At 47.3% G+C, this 22,211-nt stretch overlaps 6 protein-coding genes across 6 annotated transcripts; 3 read left to right on the top strand and 3 right to left on the bottom strand.

The window, feature by feature from the left end:
• Positions 1-954: 954 nt before the first annotated feature.
• ANOM_003902 (OSBP family protein) lies at positions 955-2,382 on the bottom strand (the record flags this gene model as incomplete). The annotated part of the gene is made up of 5 exons (XM_015549159.1): positions 955-1,746; positions 1,819-1,873; positions 1,931-2,047; positions 2,098-2,255; positions 2,320-2,382. 5 exons carry the CDS (start codon positions 2,380-2,382, stop codon positions 955-957), a joined length of 1,185 nt encoding a protein of 394 aa, XP_015408608.1.
• A 2,189-nt stretch (positions 2,383-4,571) lies between these two features.
• On the top strand, positions 4,572-6,308 carry ANOM_003903 (putative MFS transporter; the record flags this gene model as incomplete). Its single annotated transcript, XM_015549160.1, has 3 exons — positions 4,572-5,042; positions 5,111-5,344; positions 5,406-6,308. 3 exons carry the CDS (start codon positions 4,572-4,574, stop codon positions 6,306-6,308), a joined length of 1,608 nt encoding a protein of 535 aa, XP_015408607.1.
• Positions 6,309-6,778: 470 nt separating this feature from the next.
• ANOM_003904 (uncharacterized protein) lies at positions 6,779-8,925 on the bottom strand (the record flags this gene model as incomplete). Its single annotated transcript, XM_015549161.1, has 9 exons — positions 6,779-6,973; positions 7,026-7,109; positions 7,166-7,222; positions 7,292-7,530; positions 7,605-7,799; positions 7,864-7,988; positions 8,042-8,524; positions 8,578-8,617; positions 8,679-8,925. The coding sequence occupies 9 exons, from the start codon at positions 8,923-8,925 to the stop codon at positions 6,779-6,781; spliced, it is 1,665 nt and encodes a 554-aa protein (XP_015408614.1).
• An 800-nt stretch (positions 8,926-9,725) lies between these two features.
• ANOM_003905 (putative beta-N-acetylglucosaminidase) lies at positions 9,726-12,534 on the top strand (the record flags this gene model as incomplete). Its single annotated transcript, XM_015549162.1, has 4 exons — positions 9,726-9,761; positions 9,843-9,965; positions 10,027-12,096; positions 12,160-12,534. 4 exons carry the CDS (start codon positions 9,726-9,728, stop codon positions 12,532-12,534), a joined length of 2,604 nt encoding a protein of 867 aa, XP_015408613.1.
• Positions 12,535-13,427: 893 nt separating this feature from the next.
• On the bottom strand, positions 13,428-15,736 carry ANOM_003906 (sugar porter family MFS transporter; the record flags this gene model as incomplete). The annotated part of the gene is made up of 8 exons (XM_015549163.1): positions 13,428-13,650; positions 13,715-13,829; positions 13,894-14,900; positions 14,949-15,039; positions 15,096-15,121; positions 15,186-15,449; positions 15,527-15,601; positions 15,666-15,736. The coding sequence occupies 8 exons, from the start codon at positions 15,734-15,736 to the stop codon at positions 13,428-13,430; spliced, it is 1,872 nt and encodes a 623-aa protein (XP_015408612.1).
• A 3,063-nt stretch (positions 15,737-18,799) lies between these two features.
• ANOM_003907 (uncharacterized protein) lies at positions 18,800-21,526 on the top strand (the record flags this gene model as incomplete). Its single annotated transcript, XM_015549164.1, has 7 exons — positions 18,800-19,031; positions 19,116-19,206; positions 19,270-19,434; positions 19,488-19,549; positions 19,609-20,323; positions 20,441-20,498; positions 20,900-21,526. 7 exons carry the CDS (start codon positions 18,800-18,802, stop codon positions 21,524-21,526), a joined length of 1,950 nt encoding a protein of 649 aa, XP_015408611.1.
• Between the last annotated feature and the right edge of the window lie 685 nt (positions 21,527-22,211).

Consider the following 22,211-nt stretch of genomic DNA (forward strand, 5'->3'; position numbering starts at 1 on the left):
CTAAGTTTCCTTGGTAAATTCACGGACTGTAACAGTTTACTCCGACGAGGAAGGAATCCGGAATGCATACATATACGCAAGATCACTGAGGACATCAAGCAAGTCATTTGGGTTCCATTGAACGTCTTTCAAGTACTCGAGTTCTACACTAAAGTCCGATATATCCTGACACTGAGGCTATCGACACGCTGATAAATTGTCACAAGAGGGGGGGGAGAACTGCCAGCAAAAGAAAATCCATCATGCCCTAATTGTGTCCAGGACTGACATAGCTACATTGTTTCCCATAGCCCCAGAATTGCCGACGAGATGTCTCACTATGATGCGATGGACCCATGATCTTCCTGCCTTGACACTTAGGCAGTGATCAACGATGGACGTGCTTTAATTAAGCTACCCACTTAGGCACTGATAGTAGCTATAGGTAAGGGGGCCAAAAATCAGGGGAAAAAAGGAAATTTGAAATCCGAGAAAAGGGGAACTGAAACACTAGGGTTTCTGCCTAATGCCCTCCATCAGATTGGAGAATATGCATGTGAGGCAGTGACTATTGATTCCCGACAGATCTTGTTTCAATTTAGATAACAGAAACTCCTCATCAGTGATGAAATTACGCGTTTACCACTCTGAATCTACTATTTTCGAGTACTCTGGTGCCAAGGAGAGCCTGATCTACGTGGAAGCGGTGGATCTGGTATGGATCATAAACTTTGCGGACGAAAGTTCGGAGCCTGAAGCAAAAGACAACCTGTGTATTGATCGTCGTGTTCTATATACAGAAGCCGAAAAGTATCAGAACCCCCAAGAAGAATGAAACAAAGGTTTAGATTAAAACACAAGAGAGATTCTTGTTCAAGCAAACGCATTCTATAAGCGCAGATGCCACTGCGGTGCCTTAGCCATCAATGAAACTATAAGTGGATTGTATAAAGCGTTAAACCCGATCTCAGGCAATCATACGCCCAGGCCTTCGCCGCCGACCTTGTGATACGGCGGCTTCGCACCGTCTGCATTTGCTGGGTTGAAGCGCCACACCCCACCAGTCTTGTCGCCTTCGAGCGATGTGAGACCGGCCTTTCTCGCAAGTTGCAGAAGCTCCTGATCCTCGTTTTCGTCTACGCGCTTGAAGAAGCGGCGCTCCCATTCCCGGCCCTCGGACTTTTCAACCTTGCGAAGCTCGCGCTGGGCGTTCTCAATCTTCGACTTGGCCACAGACACGGCGTCCATGTCGCCCCGCTCGATGCCCGAAGCCACGTCCCGCCAAGCACGCCGACTTTCGTAAACGTCCTGATCCTCCAGTGGGGCCAACTGGAGCGGAGTGGTCTTGTTATCCTTAACCACGTACGTCTCCACTTCTTCCTTGGTTCGGGCATTCTTGATGGTGAACTTATCCGACCACTGCCCATCGACAGTGTACAAAGGCTTCTTCTCTCCTTCGCTTTCCTTATACAAGATAGCGCAAAATGTGTTTTTCTTTCCACTCAGCCAGCCTTTGCCCGAGTAATCGATCTTGGCCACGTAGCCGGTGCTGCTGACAATCCGAGTCGTCTTTTCCAGTTCGATGAATGGAGTTCCATAGATCAAGGACTCAATGTGCAAGCTTGGAAGTGTGATAAGGTACTGTTCCTTCTGGGCCGGGTCGTTCTTATCCGCGTTGGGTGGGGTGACGGTCAGGAGGGCGTGTCCGATCTGTTTGATTTGAATGGTGCTTGAAAAGGAGGCCTTCTGGGCGTTATAGCCTTGTAGCTGTACAGAAACAACGTGAGTTATGACCCTCTGGAAGAGGAAGCATGAATATAAACAAAGATGTAGACTTACTTCTACCCCGTGTTTCTCATTCCGAATCGCGTAGGCGGTTGCTGGGGGGTGGTGGCTGACTCCAGTCAACCTCCTGCGGTTGAAAAGGACTTGTTTTGAGGGTTCCACCTACCTGACTTGTTCACTGATCAATGAGGTCTCCCCGATATGCTCATCAGCGTCCCACTTGCCCAGGAAGAGCTCTCCGAGGAAGGGGTTCAGGGGCTTCTTCTCACTACCGAGTTTCTCGCTGCGGGTACAGTACTGCTGGTGGAGGGTACTGATAAACCATTTTAGAACAGCCAGGCTCTCTTCTCGGGGTCCACTTCTGTAGCTGGGGCCACCAAAAGGTGCGGATGCTCAGCCCAGTAGGCGGAGAACTCGGTCAGGGAGGTGGAGGACAGGATAAAAGGCGGAGCGGTCAAGGACGAGAGGTCGCCGTTGAAAGAAGCGATGGACTTTAGGAGGGATCATCGATTAGTCAAGACATCGGGTTGTCAATTGAGGCAGGTTGTGCCATACCTTGAGGAAGCTTGACCAGGAACCTTTGCTGCTGGCGGGGATCGCATCCTTGCTGGAACTCATCTTTTTCTAGGTATTTTCTTTTGCTTTAATTCTAGAAAAAAAAGTATTTAAATTTGAGGTATTGATGTAACAAGCAAAAAAGTCACTGGAGCCAGCAGTAACAGACTGTAGGGGGGAGGAAGGATAAAAGGTGAAGAATATGGCGAAGTGGGGAGAAAGGGAAGAGGAGCAATGGGGATGAAGGCAGTTCGTTGGGTTTAGATGAGGTGAAGTGCCCACGCGAACGGCCGCAACACTAGTCCCATTGCGACGTCATGCGGGCCGTAATCTTTTCTTTTGGTTGGTTTTTGGTTTGAAACTCTTGGTCCCTCCTGCATGCAATGAACGATCTTTCTTTTTGACCGTCGGGACAGACATCGAAACAGTCATTGGCATTGGTGAGAATCTTCCCTTAGTCGAGGTCTAATTTTGCCACCTCATCTCTGGTCCCTCGGTTGGATCTCTCGACCCTTTTTCCTTGTTCAAGTTGCTTTTATTCTCCGACATGAGTGATGGATCGGGAACAACGAATCGATCGCCAAAGAGTAAAGGCAAAAAAGGAAAAGAAGGAGAAGGAGAAGACGAGACTTCCAACATCACCAGTCTCATCACAGGTTGGATTTGAGATGCCTGGCCGTTTTAATATTGAGGCTTGTTTTCTCTGGTGGGGATCTTATCAGATGACTTGGCTGCGTGGCTTGCACCGTTTCCTCACTAGTCACGGTTCGGTCCCTTTTTCCACGTAAGCAACCCTCACCTCACTCGGCGTTCTTTCGGATACACATTTTTGGTCCGGTCTCTTTTTTGCCTTGGTGTGACGCGTACTTATTACTTTGAGGCTTATACTCCTCAATCTAGCAGTCGTTGTTTGTGTCTGGAGACTTACAGCAACTGTCTAATTGGCCCAAGACTTATTTTACCATGGAAACTAAGATTCTAGACACTCCAAGAGAGACTTCTGAGGAGTTTGGATAAAACCGAAGAACTAACCCTGAAGGGAAACGCCGATGTGTCAAATAGACACTACTATCTATTCACATCTTTGTCACTTCTACTCTATCAAGTCTATTGACTTGGACAAAAGATGAAAAGAAGAACTCGCAAAGACAGGCTGATGTTCACAGCATATTTTGGCCTTGCAACGGAAACTTGTTCTAGCCAACAAGAAATCTGCGTATGGCGATTATGGTGATCAGTGGGCCCTTGAGACTCAGCATTTTTTGGGGTTTCATTTTGTTTATTTATTTATTTACTTTTTTCATTTGAGAATTACCACCAAATGAACAACCGTGAGAGCAAGTCAACATTGACTCCAGCACATTAGCTGGGTCGTCATGTGCCTGGTCGTCGCAAAACCCATCCGGCCCCATCATGGTGATCCTCCTGAACAGTCCTGTCGCGGCTCCACTTGGTCGCGGATCCTTAGTCAAGAACCGGTGGGTAACGGGAGCTATCGGAAAGCCGTGTACTCCTAGACCGTCTCCGCCGAATGGAACAATTACTTCACGAGAGTATGCGTGGTTTTCGGCCTATTGTTTGCGCCGTTGGTCATCCAGGGGTCTAGTTGAACTGCAATGTCGATCCAGTTCCCACTCTTGGGCCAAGCTATAGACCTGCGGCTCCGCTCCCGAACCTATAGTGGCCATGGGCGTGGCTAGGTCTCAATCACATTATTGGCTCCGCGTATTCTACGGGGACTGTGGTATTTCTATGGCCCGCTCTGAGAAGCATGTGCTACGCTTTTCATTGTCTTTCTGCTGGGTGCTGAGTACTCTCAGGCACCAATGGTATCTAGTTGGCCCCATTTGGCTGCATGGTCTGGCCATACTTCAGGCTGATGATGTGATGATAGTCGTGCTAAAAATGAAATTCTATTCTGCAAAACGCGCAATGCAGAGAGCATTGGGGGTCTGTCTCCTTTTCCGATTTTGTTCATTTAAGATGCATGTGGTGTCAATATGTCTGCTCATTGAAGCACTGTATCCAAAACCGATTTCCCTCTTTCCAGTTCTCAGTCTCTCTTTTCGTTGGTTTCCCTTGGCTTTTGCCTAGTCACTCATTTCAGTTAGCCTCTAAAACAACTCAATGTCAAAGCTGTCCATACAGTCGTTCATTCATTGACCCGGTGCCTAAATCTGGAGGAGTTCAAACACTTTCATTTCTAGTTGAACATTATCTTTCCCTTGTTGTCACTGCAGTTGGCATGAACCATGTTCAAGTCTGTTTCTGTCCATGAGCGAGAGGTCCCGACAATGTCGGACAGATCTTCTCTCAATTCGGCTACCACTCAAGTTGCCACCACAGAGGAGCATCTAAATCCTCGGGAAGACTGCGCACAACCCCCTGGCACCCCCAATACGCTTGTTCCGGTGCAATCTGAACAAAGTCATGATTTGCAGAAAGAGCCTGTTGCAGACGATGATGACTTTGAAGAAGCTGATGCAGAACAATATAAGCGCTTTTCACCCGCACGGAAAATCATCATTGTTTTTATCCTGTCGTATTGTGCCTTTCTTGCCCCTATCTCCTCAACAGCCATCCTAGCCGCAGTTCCAGAGATATCCAAGACCTTTGAAACCACGGGGGATATAATCAATGCTAGCAATGCACTTTATTTGACGTCCATGGGGGTCGCCTCTCTTGTCTGGGGTCCTCTTAGCCAGGTTTGGGGCCGTCGCCCGGTAAGTTTCATCTCTATGCTTTAGAGTTCTTCGTCTATGGCCTTCCACTGACAAGTATGTGTCTTTAGATTTTTGTTGCGAGCGGCATTCTCTTTTTCATTTTTACGATTGCCACTGCCCTGTCTCCTAATCTCCCTGCCTATTTCGTCTTTCGTATCCTCACTGCCTTCCAAGGGACATCCTTCCTTGTTGTCGGTAGCTCCGCCATTGGAGATGTGTATGAGCCTCGCAGCCGAGCATCAGCAATGGTGTGGCTTCTGTCAGGAAGTATGACCGGACCTGCGGCTGGCCCTTTCCTCGGAGTATGTCTTGATTCGTTTATGACCAGTCAATTAGTAGGCAGTGGCTAACATGAAGACTCAGGGTGTCATCGTGACCTTCCGATCATGGAGGGTAATATTCTGGCTTCTGTCTGCGATGAGCGGGTTTTCCGCCTTGATGCTCATTTTTGTCTTCCCTGAGACGATACATTCTAAAACCGATGGTGATCTGGCCGGGAAGAGTCTTCCCGAGAAGAGCAAGCTACTTTGGCAGCGTGTGTCGCCTGTTCGCGTGATAATTCTGACCTTCTCATACCCAAACATCCTCATTACCGGCCTAGCCGCCGGTGCCTTGGTCTGGAACCAATACGCTCTTTTAACTCCTATTCGTTACATCCTCAACCCTCGTTTCCACCTAAACAGCCCTATTGAATGCGGTCTCTTTTACCTTGCTCCAGGAGCCGGCTACTTGGCTGGCACCTTTGTCGGCGGTCGTTGGGCCGATTATTTTGTTCGAAAGTACATCAAACGTCGCAACGGCCTCCGAATCCCAGAGGACCGGCTGCGCTCTTGCCTAGCATTCGTGTGCGTGGTCGCCCCGGGTTGCATCCTCGTCTATGGCTGGACACTCGACCAGGAAGTTGGTGGCATCCCCGTCCCTGTCATCGCCATGTTCCTGCAGGGCGTCGCACAATTATTCTGCTTCCCAAGTATCAACACCTACTGCCTTGATGTGATGCACGATAAGGGCCGTAGTGCCGAGGTCATCGCAGGCAACTACCTTTTCCGGTATGTTTTTGCCGCATTGGGCACCGGTGTCGTCTTACCAGCCACCAAGGCAATGGGTGTGGGCTGGTTCAATACAGTCTCGGCTTTGTTTCTAATCCTTTCTGGGGTATTAGTATGGCTAACAGCTGAATACGGCCCTAAATGGCGCGAGGCCATCGATTCCAAGTATGAGCAGAAAGAAGCCCAAGGAAAAGAAGCACCTTGTGAGAGTGTCTAAACTCGGTGCTCTACTCTCACAAAAAAAAGAAAAGGGCATAGATGCAAAGATATATTTACGTTGTTTCAATATGTTGGCAAGCATGGTAAAATAGAGGATTATCTGGGATGGATCCAAAAAAGTACTTGGGTTTTTGGCATTTTTTTAGACCGCATACTTAATGTATATAGTTTCATTCTTGTGTTTTCCTGGTGTGGCGTTTGGCTTCTGTGAATACCCATGTACTTCATAGTTATAGTTTATATTACCATTAGATAATTGTTTAGAGGTAGATATTTTCGTTGACACGGGCAGTAACCTGGTTTCAAATTCTTTCGTGCTGCATGATACTGGTATACGCGAAGTATTCGATATGTAGCAACTCTCGATATGGGTAATGATATAATAACCCTATCATACTCCACTGGTTGCCATATCGTGTTTAGTAATAAACGAAATATCTTCACTTGCACTCATCCTTTGGTATTTGGTTAAGCCTCATCTCCCGAAGCCAGCTTTTTCTTCTGCACGAATTTTCGTCCGTCCTGACGACCTTTCTCCACATCCACAAAACTGATCATGATCATGGCAGCAGTGCAAATAGCAAAGAGAAACGGAAACCCCATCCAATTGTTCTGCGTATCATTGATGATGGCTTGGATGACATTCGGGCCGATTATTGAGGACTACATGGACAGTGTTAGTGCGCTTCGATGTGGCAGTAAATGGCAGACTTACGGCACGGTTGGTGATGCCGAATAGAGCGAAAAACATGTTATCGTATCCTTGGGGCATGAGTTCGCTAATCATAGTTTGGGCGTACTGTTCTGGATTACTATAATTATAACCTCAGAAGTTCAGAAAAGAGACGAACGTACGGCATAGTATGGAGCCTGAAAGAGGCCAAAAACAATGTTGTAGAAGTAGAACTCCCACTGTGTGAGCATATCTTGTTAGTGAAAGCCTTGCAGACTTTACGTAGTCTGTGTAGCAAATTGACTTACCCGATGATGATATCCGATGTGTGTTGTCCACAAACCCAACATACCCCAGAAAGGGATGAACACACTGAAGAAGTTTGTAATAAGAAACATTCGCTTAGTGCTTATCTTGAAGTATTTCTGGATATACCAGAATCCGAAGGTCGAGATGGTTGAGGTTACTGCTTGAACGATTCCAAGATATGTCAGTTGGAGGAACGAAAAGGATACCTCATTGTTCTGGATTATGCCGACGAGTGTCCCTGTTAAATGAGACTCCATTAGTTTTGATCTTGAGCTTCTCAGTTTGACAGGAGGTACAAAGCAGCAACCTTACCGGTCGTGTTTAGCCCATCAGCCAGCAAAAAGTACGCAACAAAGTAGAGAAACGTCTGCGGTAGTGATCGAACCTCTCGGAGTGCTACCCATAATTGCTTGAAGCCAATTGTTGCATAACTAGAACCCTCTGGGACTTGGGGACCAGGCCGCTTCTGCTGGAAAATAAACCACCACACGCCTAGGACGACCCAGTCTGAAGACCATTAGCCAGAGGTTACAAAGTTAGTATAAGCTTAGGTCACACAGGTCATCCTTACAGGAGTTTGTCAGACACAAAGCAAGATTGTTTGAGTAGTCGTTTCCCTGGAGTGGTAGCAATACGCTCAAATTGAGCGCAAGTGTGAAGAGATAACCAATATTACTGTGCGCAGTGGACACATTGCTACGTTTCATTAGTGTCTACTCAGCAAGGTTGATATAAGATAGGTTATCAACCTGATATGGTTCCTCTCCAGCGACTCTATCGCGTCGTACTCCTCCAAGGTGATTTTGTTTTCGCGCAAATCTTCTTCACGGGCCTTGCGGACGTGGGGAATAAAGCGCGCAAGCCGAGGGAAAACGGCTGCATAGAATACCAATGTCGCACCGTAAGCAACATATGCGACCACATACATGCCCATCGCTGCAGGCCATTGATTGGGATGCTTGATTGCCATCATACCATACTGCAAAGCCCAACAGACCACGGTGAGGGCTAAGAGTAGCCAGCGGCCAAAGGCGCCATAATCTGCAGCACTACCCAACCAAACAAAGATCACCGTCATAAAAGTAAAACAAAGTCCATTGGCGATGAGGACGACTGATGAGACGGAACGAGTGCCGCCGGCCCAAGGAACCACACACGCAGATGATGCTGTGCAAGGTTCATGCGGTTCCGTCCCTGGCTGCCAGCCCGCACCGGTCAGGGCCCATTGAAATCTAAAGGGTCTCAATCAGTCCAGTTTGTGATAATGCCGATCCAGCGCGCTTACAATGCTTGAGAATAAGAACCAGGACCAACTCCATTATCACCTGAAGGGTAAGGCAATCCAAGTCAGGGAGGACCAGAAGCAAGAGACCCCAACAAGCTCACCATTATAGTACAGGTAGTAAGACCATAACTCTTTCCGGGTCGTTGTTGGCTGGTCATAGTCTTCCTCGGCTCTGAAAAGGTGGTCAAGCTCATCCCTTCTGGGCCGCTCTTGCTGCGGTACTATACCCTGAACGGTGACATTGGCCTTGCTGGTGGAGTCAAGAGTTACTTCAACAGGCCCGTTGTTTGCAACGCTCAAATCCATCGAAGGAATGTTTTGATTTCCACTCCGATCGTTGTGTGACATGACAATCGTCCAGGAAGGGATAAGCGGTCCTTGTCACTCGGTGTCGGAGAGGATGTGCGCTGTTACTGAATTGAGAGCAGACGAAAGAATGAGGCAGATCAGTAGAATGGTACGGAGAAAATGGCAAAGATGAGACGACGATAGAGATGGGAAGATAAGAGAGAGACGGTGATACTTGGCGTTCGTGGAATCAAGGATGTGTAGTAACTGATAGAATATGGCACCTTTATCAGAGAAATAATCCGTCGAATCGGATGAGTTGGTCAGTCTTCCTTTTCTTACCCCGCAATGAAGCAGATCAAGGTATCTCTGGCGTTGATTTTACCATTCCTCACAGATGTCAGTGTCGGTGGTTTTATTATTCGTTGGCTACTCTCCTTCTATAGGTTCACGTGAATAAATCCGGGGTTCATGCCTGAAGTTTGAACCATCGGTGTAAGGCAAACAATCAAACAATCAACCATACTAAACCCTTGCTGGATCAGGGTTTGGATTGAATGTATTGTATGCATTGTATGTACGGAGTATCTTCATTTCTATCGCATCTCTCCCTTCAAGATCCATCCATGTTTCTACCTACCTACCCACTACTACCTAACTAGTTGTCTTCCCTTGAATTCAACTATTATTGGCCCAACTAATGGACTGATGCTTAGATCCCCTCCCCCCGCGTGGGTCTCCTTGCTAGGCATTTAATAACGGAAACTACGTACAACCACTCCACCTCACATTCCTACGCCCATCACCACCACCTGGGTCACCTCTACCCCTCTTCAACCCTTCATTCTATAGTTGCTGAGATGCAACCCACAGATCTACGTAAGAAAGTCGGCCAGGTATGAACAAGGCTTCCCAGCACGATTTTCGAACAAACAATGCCAATGTACAATACTAAGCTAAGGTCCACCCTTGTATAGCTTTTCGCGGTCGGCTTTCACGGCCTCACTCCTAGTCCTGAGATCAAAACCCTAATCCACGAATATGGCTTGGGAGGAATTGTTCTTTTCAAGCGAAATATCAGCGATGCAGCTCAGTTGCAGGTAGGCCACTCCAGGCATACCATGATATATACCAAAAAGAAAACAGCGCTAATACTCTTAGACCCTAACTCATTCTTTACAAGAGGAAGCGAGACTAGCTGGACATGAATATCCCCTGTTTATTGGTATTGACCAAGAGAATGGGTTGGTCACCCGGATTTCACCTCCTATTGCCGCTCAACTCCCAGGCCCTATGGCTCTCGGAGCGACTTATGCCCCAGAGCTTGCTAAGGCTGTCGGCGCTGTCACAGGCGAGACGCTGAGATTATTTGGGATAAACATGAACTATGCCCCTGTGTGCGACATCAACTCAGAGCCACTGAACCCAGTGATCGGGGTCCGCAGCTTTGGAGATCACCCTGGATTTGTCGGAAGATTGGCATGCGCCACTGCTCATGGTCTCCGAGAGCAGAAAGTGGTACCCAGCGTCAAGCATTTCCCGGGACACGGAGATACTGCTGTGGACTCTCATTATGGCCTTCCTGTCATCTCTAAAACAAGAGAACAGCTAGACAAGTGTGAATTGAGACCTTTTCGCAGAGCTGCAGCCGAAGGTATTGAGGCAGTAATGACAGCCCACATTTCGCTACCTGCTATTGACGACAGTCAGCTCCCTGCTACACTGTCTGCTAAAGCCTTGAATATATTACGGAAGGACATGGACTATGACGGTATGGTGATCACAGACTGTCTAGAGATGGATGGTATTCGTGCCTCATACGGTACGGAGCAGGGAGCGGTCCTCGCTTTAGAGGCAGGCTGTGATAGCATTATGGTCTGTCACACTTATGATGTCCAGGTAGGATCCATCAACAAGATCTACGAGGCTATAAAATCCGGAAAGGTGCCGACTTCGCGCCTAGAGGAAGCTTTTCGCAGAGTAACTGCACTAAAAGCCCGTTTTCTGAGTTGGGACGCAGCTCTCAAGCCACAGAGCCTTGATGGGCTTACATCTCTTAACCAAAAAGGCACAGAGTTAGCGAAAGAGGCCTATTCTAGATCGGTCACTCTTGTGCGCGATACACAGAGTATTCTTCCCCTGTCTCCTTCATCGAAAATTGCATTTCTCTTTCCGGGTGATAAGACACCGGCTGGCGGTGCAGTGGATGGTGAAGGTTTGGGCAGAAAGGGATCCTATAACGCCTCCGTTTATCTCGACATTCTTAGACAATGGAATAGCCAAGCTTTCGAGATAAGGTACGGGCCAGAGGGTCTATCGAGTGAGCAGCTCAGCCTCATCGAAGCTGCCGACGTGGTCATATTCGCCTCTATCAATGCACGGGAATCAGCATATCAAAAAACGCTGGGCCTCGAACTGCCGCGCCGCAGTCGTTCAATGGTTGCTATGGCACTCTGCAATCCCTATGACTTTCTTGATGATTCAAGCATTCAGACATACGTCGCCACGTACGAGCCAACAATAGAGGCTTTTACAGTAGCTGTGGAGCATCTCTTTCGGCCGCAACTAGCAAAGGGGTCTCTGCCTGTTGGGCCAGAAAAGCCTGCACCACGTTGGCTTGAAGTACAACAATACGCAGCTCCAACTGACTTTCCCCAGGTATATGATGTATGGCTCGCAGCCTTGCCCAATTATACAGTATCTGCAGATAACTTAAATGAAGTGATAACGCCTCCGCCCCATCTTCTTCCTGCCGAATCACACCATCTCGTTGCTAGGACAAACTACCCGGAGTCTAAAGTCGTTGGATTTTGTCTCCTCTTCGTGGTCACTCAGCAAGATACTGTCTGTGTCCAACTTGCAGCACTTGCGGTTGATCCAAAATGGCAGGGTCGGGGAGTAGGGACCGCGTTACTTGCAGAGTGTAAGGCTTGGATGGTGAAAACATTCAAGAATTCTCGTCTAGAACTGGGAAGTACATTCCCACGTTTCTGGCCTGGACTTCCCATTGACCTGCCGACGGAGGTCCGGGAATTCTTTGTCCATCGGGGGTTTCAACTGAACCCTCCTGTCCCACGGTCTGTTGATCTCTATCAAGACATCAAAGAATTTCAAAGTCCAGAGCCGTACGTTACTCGAGCCAAGGAGCGAGGATACACCTTCCGTCCCCTAGAAACTGCCGACTACCAAGAATGTATTGTTGGCCAGGAGAAGAACTTCTCGTATAACCAGGTATGTAATCCAATATCCCTTGTCATCTTTGAGTGCATTATAATGTACTGATATCTATCATAGGCCTGGGTTCAGATGTATCATAAACTTGACCCCAGCAAATACCCATCTAGCGTAATGACCGCATTTGACCCCAACGGGAAGCAGGTGGGCTGGACGCTAATGCTTTCCCATGAGTCTCCTATGCTCAAGGCGCATTGGGCATTCCCTTCTCTCTGTGGACCCAAGACCGGCCTCATCGGTTGTGTAGGTGTTGACGCAGATTATCGCAAGGAGGGGGTTGGGCTTGCAATGCTTTGCCATGCGATTGAAGATATGAAACAGAGAGGAGTTGAGGGGGTTTTTGTTGACTGGGTGAGCCTAGAAGGGTGGTATGAGAAGATTGGGTTCAAGGTCTGGTGGAGTTGCCGAACGGGGGCAATGCAACTCGATGCTTGATAATGATATGAACGAGATCCCTCAGAGATGAAACAAAATCGTCACTGTGGAGTTTTGCGATGGGTCTTAAGCCCTTATGTGCTGACGACACGTTAGTCCCATTGTTATTTCTAGGGATTAGAGGTTCTAAATTGAAACGGATCCTTCTCTCTGAAATCCAGAGTTGACCCCTCTATCGTTGTAGTGGTTGGGGTACTTTGTATTACATCCCCGGGATGAGTGTAGAGAGCTCATAGACCCGCTTTCCGGAGACCTGATGTCCCCCAAAGTTCATACCTTGTATACGGTACTGTAGTGCCATGACGATGGAAGAATGTCGCCAAGTCAGCAGCAGGACACAAGTGGAAAGAGCAAGAAAGTAGGAAAAGCAAGCGGGGTGCCATAATTTTTATTGAGAGATCTAATTAAATGGCTGTCCCTTCTTTCTAGTGACTGTGAGCTGGGTTCTGATCCGCTCTGACCCATGATAGCACAAGGCAGTCCCGTTCCACTAGAATGATCCGACTCCCGAGTAGCATGCCATTTTTGATCCCCGGAAAGAGTGAACAAGAGGAGAGGGTGAACCAGGGCCAATGCGAAGTCTCGAAAAGTTCCTCTTTACAGTTGAGGGACCAAAGCAGGATAGATTGATGCTCATTATCTCCCAAAGGACACCTAGGTAGAAAAACACCATTCAAGCAATTTTCCATTTCACATACGCTGATGGAACTAGTAAAACATGGCGAACGTTAGTCTCATAGTCACCCCTGACCTGGTACATACACGCCATAAGATCCTATATTAAGCCATCGAAAGAATTAGAAAGGCATTAGTAAATCGTCTCGAACTCCTAACCCGGTGAAGCAACAAATTGGTTCTCTCAGTATGCGGGACATTAGGCCCTGCCTCGTCCTTTAGGTCCGCGTCGCTACGTGGTCAAACTGGTACAAAGGCTCCAGCTTGACATTGCGTCGAAGGATATATCTCTTGACCCAGTACGGGAGTGCTTTCTTGAGCTGGTAGCCGGAGTGCATACGGACAGGGACAGCAAATACGTAGTCCAGCTCCTCCAGGGTGCGCTGCTTAGTCTCCGGGACTAAGAAGAAGATCATGATACATGCTGTAACATTCAAGCCACTGTTCTTATGTCAGGTCTTTGTAGAACAGGATCCAAAGTAGAGCTATCTGAGTGACAACTTACGCGTAAAAGGCGAAAGCTCCCGTTGGCGTCATAACCCCTAGCATCCGTGGGAATGTGATGCTGAGCACGGCCGCCCAAAAGAAGTTTGTTGCTACAGCAAAAGACATACCAACCTCTATGTAATGAGATCGAATGTTTGAGCGAGTCATCTCCATGATTTTTCAGGGTAGGGTTCTCACCTCGATGCGACAGAGGAAAAACCTCGGCAGAGTAAGCAAAAGGAACAGGTCCCTCGCCGACTGAATAGAACGCGGCAAACATAAAAACGAAAAGAGAGATACAGGCTAGATGTGCAGTCTGCTCCTTCGGTATGTAAAAGCAAAACCCTGCAGCCAACAATGTCCAGGCCATTTGGGGGAAAGTAAACAAGAGAAGGGCCCTGCGTCCGTATGTATCGATGGTGAACACAGCCGGAAAGGCGAACAGGAAGTTGACCAGACCAAAGCCCCACGAAGCAAGCAATGCCTCAGTCACATTCGCCCCAGCTTGAGCAAAGATTGTGGAGGAATAGAACGCCACAATATTAATACCGCACATCTGCTGGGCAAGCATGACTGTCCCTGACGCAAGGGTTGCACGGCGGACACGCGGGATAGTGAACAATTCACCAAGACGCACCAGAATATTGTTCTTACCAACAAGCTCTTCTTCAATCTTGATCTGGGTATAGATGTAGTACAGGTCTCTGGCGGCCTGCAAATCACTGTTACGCAACTTGCATAGCGACTGGTATGCTTTCCTTAATAAACCCTTCTTGAGATACCAGCGAGGGGATTCAGGGCATAAGAACACCCCAAGAGTCAGAGGAAGGGCTGGAATAAAAGCTGAGCCGAGCTGTAGGCGCCAGGATATGGCACCTGTGTCTTTGACAGCAAGGTTTGCGCAAGTCCCGAGGAAGATTCCAAATGCGGTCCACAATTGCCAGGACATAACCAGGCCGCCACGAATGTTTGCAGGGGTGTTTTCAGCGCAGTATATGGGGATTGTGGCTCCTTTCAGTCCCATCCCAATACCCATCAAGAGGCGAGTGACAAATAACTGAGGCCAGGTTTGAGAGACAGCAGAGCCGATTGGAGTCAGCAAACAGAAAATAGCAGAGATAAAGATGACGCCACGACGGCCCAGATACTTGTTCAGGGGGTCGGAGAGCCAGCAGCCGCCAAACGCAGTTGCGAGGTAAGGCGCACTAGTTTCCGTATCAATAGATGAGCATGTGGAAGGGTGAAATACGTACGAGTTCAGAATACCAACAAGCCACTGGTTTCTAGCCTTGAGTTCACCTTTCTCTGGAATACCTAGGGCATCAGGAAAAGACAAGTTGGCACCTAATAGTGAAGGAGGTAAATAGGCGTTCAACCGCAAGGTATTCAAGAATATGTACCATTACTTCCCGTCTGATCCCATCCCCTGATGAATAATTAGCGATTGCTATAAGTGAACGTAATGGACAACGAGTCGACAAGGTACATACTGGACGGCAGCCCCAATAGAGCAAAGGCCAATGGTGAAATAGAGCGGCCATGGCTGGCGCCACTTGTGGGTAGTCTCGTTAGTAATGACTGTGATTTCGTCATCAGTCATATTCTCAACGGTCTCAAAGTTGTCTGGGTCCCTCGCAATCAGAGCACCCTTCTTCAGGTGATCCAGAATGTCCTGCAGCCCATGCTCATTGGCGAAGTGCTCAACATCTTGAAGAACCTGAGCGGGGGTCAAGTCTGCCAGAGGGTTCTTGATCCTAGAAGGATACATTAGCCTTCAATCGCTCAGAAAGGAAGATGCTGTGAATATGACTGCAAGTGAGAGATAGCTTACTTGGCAGAGGTGTTCTTGTTGAGGTTGATATGCTCAACATGACCTTTCTCAGAAGCGCCATGGTCATCGCTGAGGCTGTACAGAACCTGTTAGCAAGGGCTTCTTTGGGGACGGACTATAGATGGCAGAGACTACGAACCGTTGCTCCACGTGTGACATTAGATCACCAGAAGGTGTGTCTCCATCCGACTTCACTTTGGAGTCGTCCATGGTCACTGAAGCTTGCAGAAAGAGACGTATAGAGAAAGGTGAATTCAGTCAGCGATTGGGAGGGTTATAGTTTCGATGACTGAGGTGGGAGAGAGGTAACAGTACTTCGCAAAGGGATAAGGTGGGAATAGGGAGGGAGAAAGAGTTTAAGAAGGGAAAAGTGCGGGGGAGAAGCAGACGAGATGAAAAAAGAACAGTGTCATGCGATCTAAAAGGGGAAGGTGTCAGTCATGGAAGCCCTGAGAAATAGGGCTCCAACACAGCAGGTGATGCTTCCCCAGACGGGGTTACCAGCAACCATTGCCCAATCAAAGTGTGACTGTATTCACCTGGGCAGTTAACACTTCTTTCTCTCCATGGTTCTACTCCTGTTTCCCCGTGGGAATCCCCAACCCCGTACTCACCACCAGGTAATCCATCCCTAATATTTTGTCACTGGGCCCTACTACTAGTAGATCTTACCTGGTAGTATGGTGCAATATACCCACATTTTCATATTTTCCCTCATGTTCTCTTTCAACTCAAATGCAGTAACAGAACGATAAAAAACTGGGGAGAGGGGCTCTGGTGAAGCCACTTTATCCAATCCTTTCTAGAAGAAGTAAGCTCTACTATATTGTATATTGTATATTGTCTAAAAGTTCTTTATAGCATGGGCAGAGAGATCCATTCTGTGAGGGTTTTTTTTTAATCCTTAGCCATTTTTATACAATTATAGGTGTTTCTAGCCACTCCCAAATCTGACTGCCGCTGAGCCTCTAGAGCTAATTACTAAGGAAATCTTAGTGAACTAGATAGACTATAGCTAGTACTTTTTAGATGTAAATCATGCATACCAAGCGTTTCTGGTGGAGTACGTACTACTGTAGTAGCTGTTCCTGGAACTCAAAGCACGCCAAGTCCAGAATATCCTGTCTATGACTTGTGTACAGCGGACTGCCCGCGTTTTGGAAGCAGAGAGCTTCTTGCATCGAGTAGTCATAGACAGTTCTAAGGATATAAGGTAACAAGATGTAGACTATAGTCTGTGTAATTATTGGTAGATCCGGCAGGAGAGGAAAAATGACACTGCACCCAATCTACGCTTCTCATGAGCTGAACAACTGAAGTGTACTAGCGATCTGGCGATTGGTCACTCGGGTGGGTTTGAGTTGGTGCACTAATCCTCATATGGAATAGTACAGCCGGCTCCAGCCCCAGTTCAACATTTAGTACCGACTAGTAGCACTGCGTAATAGTGACGAGAACGACAAGCGAGTCATTTGTTGTACTTGAGTTGTACTATTCATACATTATGGGGGGTTGTCTTTTTATTTTTTTTTAATTTTTATTTTTTAAAAAAAAAGGACTCTTTATTTGCATTGTGATTTCATTTTCAATATCCTAATATCTCCCCTATTGTTGCTTCTCATTCATGGTCCCATGTACGACAATACAACGAGAGGAGTTCGCGGGTGGTTATTCCGGGATGACGAGAGAACTTCCATCATCACAACCATACTGTCTCCATAATCTGCGAATCATAAATATACCAGCACCAATGGTAAAAGGTGACCATCCACCTAACGGAATCAACCCTAGAAATCCCCAGGTTCGAGAAGCCGAGGTGGATTCACAGCCCGTCAGAATGACCCAACTCGGGGAGTATACCGAGGGCTGAACCAGATTAATAAAATCTAACATTTTAGGTTAAGGAGTATCATAGCTGGTCGATATTGGAACAGAAAACCGAAGCAAGATTAGGTCGACAGGGACGCCGAACCCCAAGTCTCAGGCTACATTACCCTGAATCAAATCAAACAAAAGTTAATTATTCTACATTTGCAGTGTCCAGCGTTGTCCCAAGGTGTGGATACGTTTCCTTAGCTGGAGATGACGAATGGTGGCTGAAGAAATCTCAAAGGACGACCACTTCTATTCATTTGATTCGGGACTATGATTTGTCAGGGGTTCTACGCTCGCAGTTCATCTTTCAATTCGAGTCGGAGTACTGTTCTTGCGGAGCATCACCACATGGGAAAGGATACACTTTGTATGTCCTGCTATACACTCATAGACTTGAGATCTTCAAATTAACTGTGTAGCTATATAGTTTCTATCAATAAGCTCCCCATATAATGGCAAGGCAAATACTGCGGCGCTACTTCGTACAGGAACCCTAACTCATACCAGCACACGGGCCCTTCCTTGTCACGGGAATAAATTTCCATTTGTCACTCAATGGTATTCATCCTTTAATAACCTGGAGGATTGCGAATGAGATGTCTCGGTTCATGTGTAAAGAGATACACTGTTCAACGTATCCAACCTGTATCTCTTGTAGTACTATCATCTATGTGTCAGTCCTATTGTTACTAAAACAGGAGCATCACAAAACACGACGAAACACTATATAGTTTAGAGTTTCGCCGAAGTAGTCATCCGCAGTATTAGCCAGAGCCTTTGCATTTGTCTACATCAGTTAAGTTAACTGGGACGTACTTAAACATTTTCCAGAAGAGAAGGAAGTGGTCCGCCGTTCACACTGGGTTTCTGCATCGTGCCCTTTTTCTGAGGACACAGTCCACAGACTTCAAGGGACTTATGTGCGAATAGTACCATCATCTGATGGCTCAGGATAACTCACTGAAGCCAGTTTCACCTAGTTAACAGCTACTAGCCAAACCCTATAGTAACATCAGATTCCGAGAGGATTGATATTCATACAACCTGGTGCAGTAGATGGAACTACATCATCGTGATAGATTGATCCTTTGAATGTTTATTCCGTCTAGATTTAGTTAGATTATTGATATGGTGATGCAGCATGCTAGTGCCTTCATTTTATATATAGCCTTGAGTTTGGGACAGCGCCCAGTTCTACTATATTTCCTTAAAGGGTTAAGGCACTTCGTAGCCATAAGTCACGTGTGTTAGCCCCAGAGAGAAAGAACCGCCACATCCAGTTCCGAGATGCTTGTTCGTAGTTCGACACTGACGTGGCATCGACCCATATATCCGGAAATATGCCTCCATTGCTTTACGTTACATAGAAATGTATGCGGGTTCTATGCCAGCCACAAAATGGAGTTTTCTCAGTCAAGTATACCATCCGTGCAGGATCTCCTGCGTTCCGGGGGGCTGTTTGTGCCATTTTCCGAGTTTCCGGTTCAGGCCATCTATGAAACCCCTGGCTGGTTTGAAAAGAAGCTACAGGAAGGAAAGCCGTTCGTGATTCGTGGACTAAATCAAACTGATCGCTGGGACGCATCAACTTTGAACAATGGGTGCCTGGTTACATCATCTTCCTCGGGAGGTATGTATCTAACAGTTGCATGACAGATATCTCATATAGATTTTCTGACATCTGTTCTCGGGTTTCTCTACTTAGCTATACCAGTAAGGAACTGTCAGACTGGTCGCGATGTTAGGATGCGGCTTCGTGATCTGATACCAACGGACCACACTCGTGCTGGTCACGCTCGGGAATCGTATGTCAAAAAGGAAACCCGCCATTACAAGTCTGTGACATTTGTTGTTAACTGCCATAGTAGGCTCTACGCGAAAGACCTTCAATGTCCTGTCGAGTGGATCAGAGCGTTGAAGGCCGTCTTGCCTTCTTGTTTAATGCAACTAGGCTCGTTCGACTTGTTCCGAGTATTACCAAAGGAAATCACGCCCGAAGTGTTGATGGCTTACGTTGGAACACAGTTGTCCTTGTACGTAGGCTGCGGATATGATACGAAACTATTGCTCATGAATCATATTTCAGGTCCGGTTTCCACAGATGTTTTAGTGGAACAGTTGCACTTAATCTGATGATCGAGTCTGAAGGTATGTAAATACCCCTCGCTGCACCAGTCTTTCTTAGGGCTTACCCTTGTATAATAAAGAAAGCCGATATGGATCATTGTGCTTTGGCACAGATCAACGCTCACAGGAAAAGTATGACGCGTTTATGGAAGGGCTTGGAAAGTCATCCCACACTGATTGGGCCAATATCTCCATCGCGCAAATGGAATCTGCTAATTTCCCGATATACGTCACTCATCAAGAGCCTGGGGACTTGGTGATATTTCCTTCAGCAACTGCTCATCAAATATGGAATGTCAGCCCCATGGTGACGAAAGTGGTTTGGAACATCCTGCATGCATCCTCGATTCCATCATTTTTTGATTATATCCAGCCTGTATATCAAAAGCAATGCTATGCAGACACAGGCCGAGTTCCCTTGATACCAATACATGCACTCCGCGACAGCAGTCACAACCCAGAAGAGACGAAACTGCTTGTAGATATGCTTCAACAGCTAGTCGATGACGAGGATACTGGGTGTGACTCATCTGTGCCTATTAAACTTGTGGATACACAAGGAGCTGTGGTGGAATGTAACTTTTGCGGATTGACGATCTGGAACCGACACTTACACTGCGAACAGTGTGGAGATTTTGACCTCTGTCTAACATGTTACGTATCCGGAAGGAGTTGCAAGCATGTTGGTGACTATACTTGGGCTGAGCTATTCCGGAGCGAATATTGCCGAACCCTCATCAAGACTACTCGAGATAGATTAGGCGGCTATTCCCCCTCAGACACAGTACGACCGAAGTATGGCTCCCCTAATCACTATTAGACCGGCATGCCTTAGCTTGCCTGTATAATAGTCTATTCAAGTTTCGATTTCGCCGGGCCCAGGGAATATCATTCAGCTAACCTATATACTAGACGAAAGACTTTGGGCGCCATGGCTCTGGTAGCAGCGGAAGCGCGACGACAATCCTCAGTAAGTTCACATGAGCTTTATACTAGCCTTTGCGATGGCTTGATTAATATTCAAGCTGACAACGTCTAGGAACGCCTCTGTCACCTCTGTCGTGACAGTCACCCTATCTGGAAGGGAATAACATGCTCTCAATGCTCAGCTTTCTTTTGTTATCGTGGCTTGTATAGGCACTTTGATATTGATCTCCTTAAGTTCCTCAGAAATGAAACCTCATGGGTTTGCCCGAAATGCTCACAAATATGCAACTGTCGTTGTTGCCATTTTTCTCATCCATACCAAAGCAAGGATAAGCCCGTCCGAGCTCGGATTAAGCCTGTTGATCCACGAGGTCGCATCTCCGGCTTCGTGGACAACGTATTTGACCAGAAGAGAGGCAAGAGAGCTGTCTCTGTTACACAAAGCGCATCGCCACAAAACACTTTGGACCTCGGGGACAGAAACGACATAGGCTGCCAAACGACGATGGTCACGAAAGGTCGCTACACGAAGCTATACATTCCTCCTCGGAGAGTGTTGAGCCCGCTCAGAATAGAAGGTCGGATATCGTTGCAGATGCTGATGTTCCCCCTGGCCTTCCCATGCGTGGCAGTTCGACAGGGTCTTTCAATTCAAAAGGGCAGCTCCGCATCAGTGATCTCGTGGAGGACAGAAGCTCCCCGGACAAAAGTTTCCATCACAGTCGGCATGTAGAGGCTCACATCCCGCTCTCTTCTACACCAAAAAATACCCCTTACCGATATCCTCATGAACCCAACAATCACATCGCTAACGCCCCGAATCCCATTGATGAGGAAAACATCCCCTCTCTTGAAAGGAAGCTAGGCGCTCTGCGCCAATACGCGGACGGCCTGCTTGAGCTGTCTCTGATCGATTCACATGCCAAAGTCCTTGACAAGATCTCGGATATAGAAGCTCAAATTGAGCGGAAAAGGCGACAGAAGGCCGAGTTGCTTTTCAGTGGCTTGAACCGAGATTTTCCTGACTTGGCAGATATGGCTATGGAAGAGGCACGACGGCGGGGGATTTGAGAGAGACGCATCGTTTTGTTTCATTATCTTAGCACAAGAAGCTGTTGGTCTATGTATTATTGAAATTTTCCCCTCTTCTCTTTACCATTCGGATTATTTAGTGGTGTGAGATTCATGCGATATATTTATTTAAGCCGCTAGACAAATAGAGACGATGTGATACTATATATAGTCATCCAACAAAGCGAGCCGTGAGTTGTACAAACATCTGTAATACCTAAAGCGGCGAAAGGATGCCGATATATGTTATTCTATTTTGCAGCATTGTTAGAAAGGAGATCTCTGGAAGGGCGCTTCGTGGACAAACACTCCATATGACACTGTGCTGGATTCTCTTGACGGAAGTCGCACAAAGGGAAACAAAGAGAGATCGAGTCTAAATCCACCGTCACTCGAGTTGTTAGGATATACTACTCGGACTAGTACATTCTTACGCCAAGAAGGCAAGAGGAATCATGGATGTATGTTGCATGGGAGTTTGTTTAAGCAGAACCGAAACCATGGAAAGTAGCAAAGGCGGAGGAGTTCCCACTGGCGGCGGTCGATCGCCCAGTCCTCCGCATCCCATTCGTTCCTCTCTTTCAATCTCCCCCTTCCACCCTTCTTCTGGCACCGTCACGCTGTACAAGGGAGTTGGCCTTCGGGCATACCAGATATCTTTTTCATAGGTCAAATCATTACCTTC

Source organism: Aspergillus nomiae (genome assembly GCF_001204775.2).
Source record: "Aspergillus nomiae NRRL 13137 chromosome Unknown contig00073, whole genome shotgun sequence".
NCBI classification, from domain to species: domain Eukaryota; kingdom Fungi; phylum Ascomycota; class Eurotiomycetes; order Eurotiales; family Aspergillaceae; genus Aspergillus; species Aspergillus nomiae.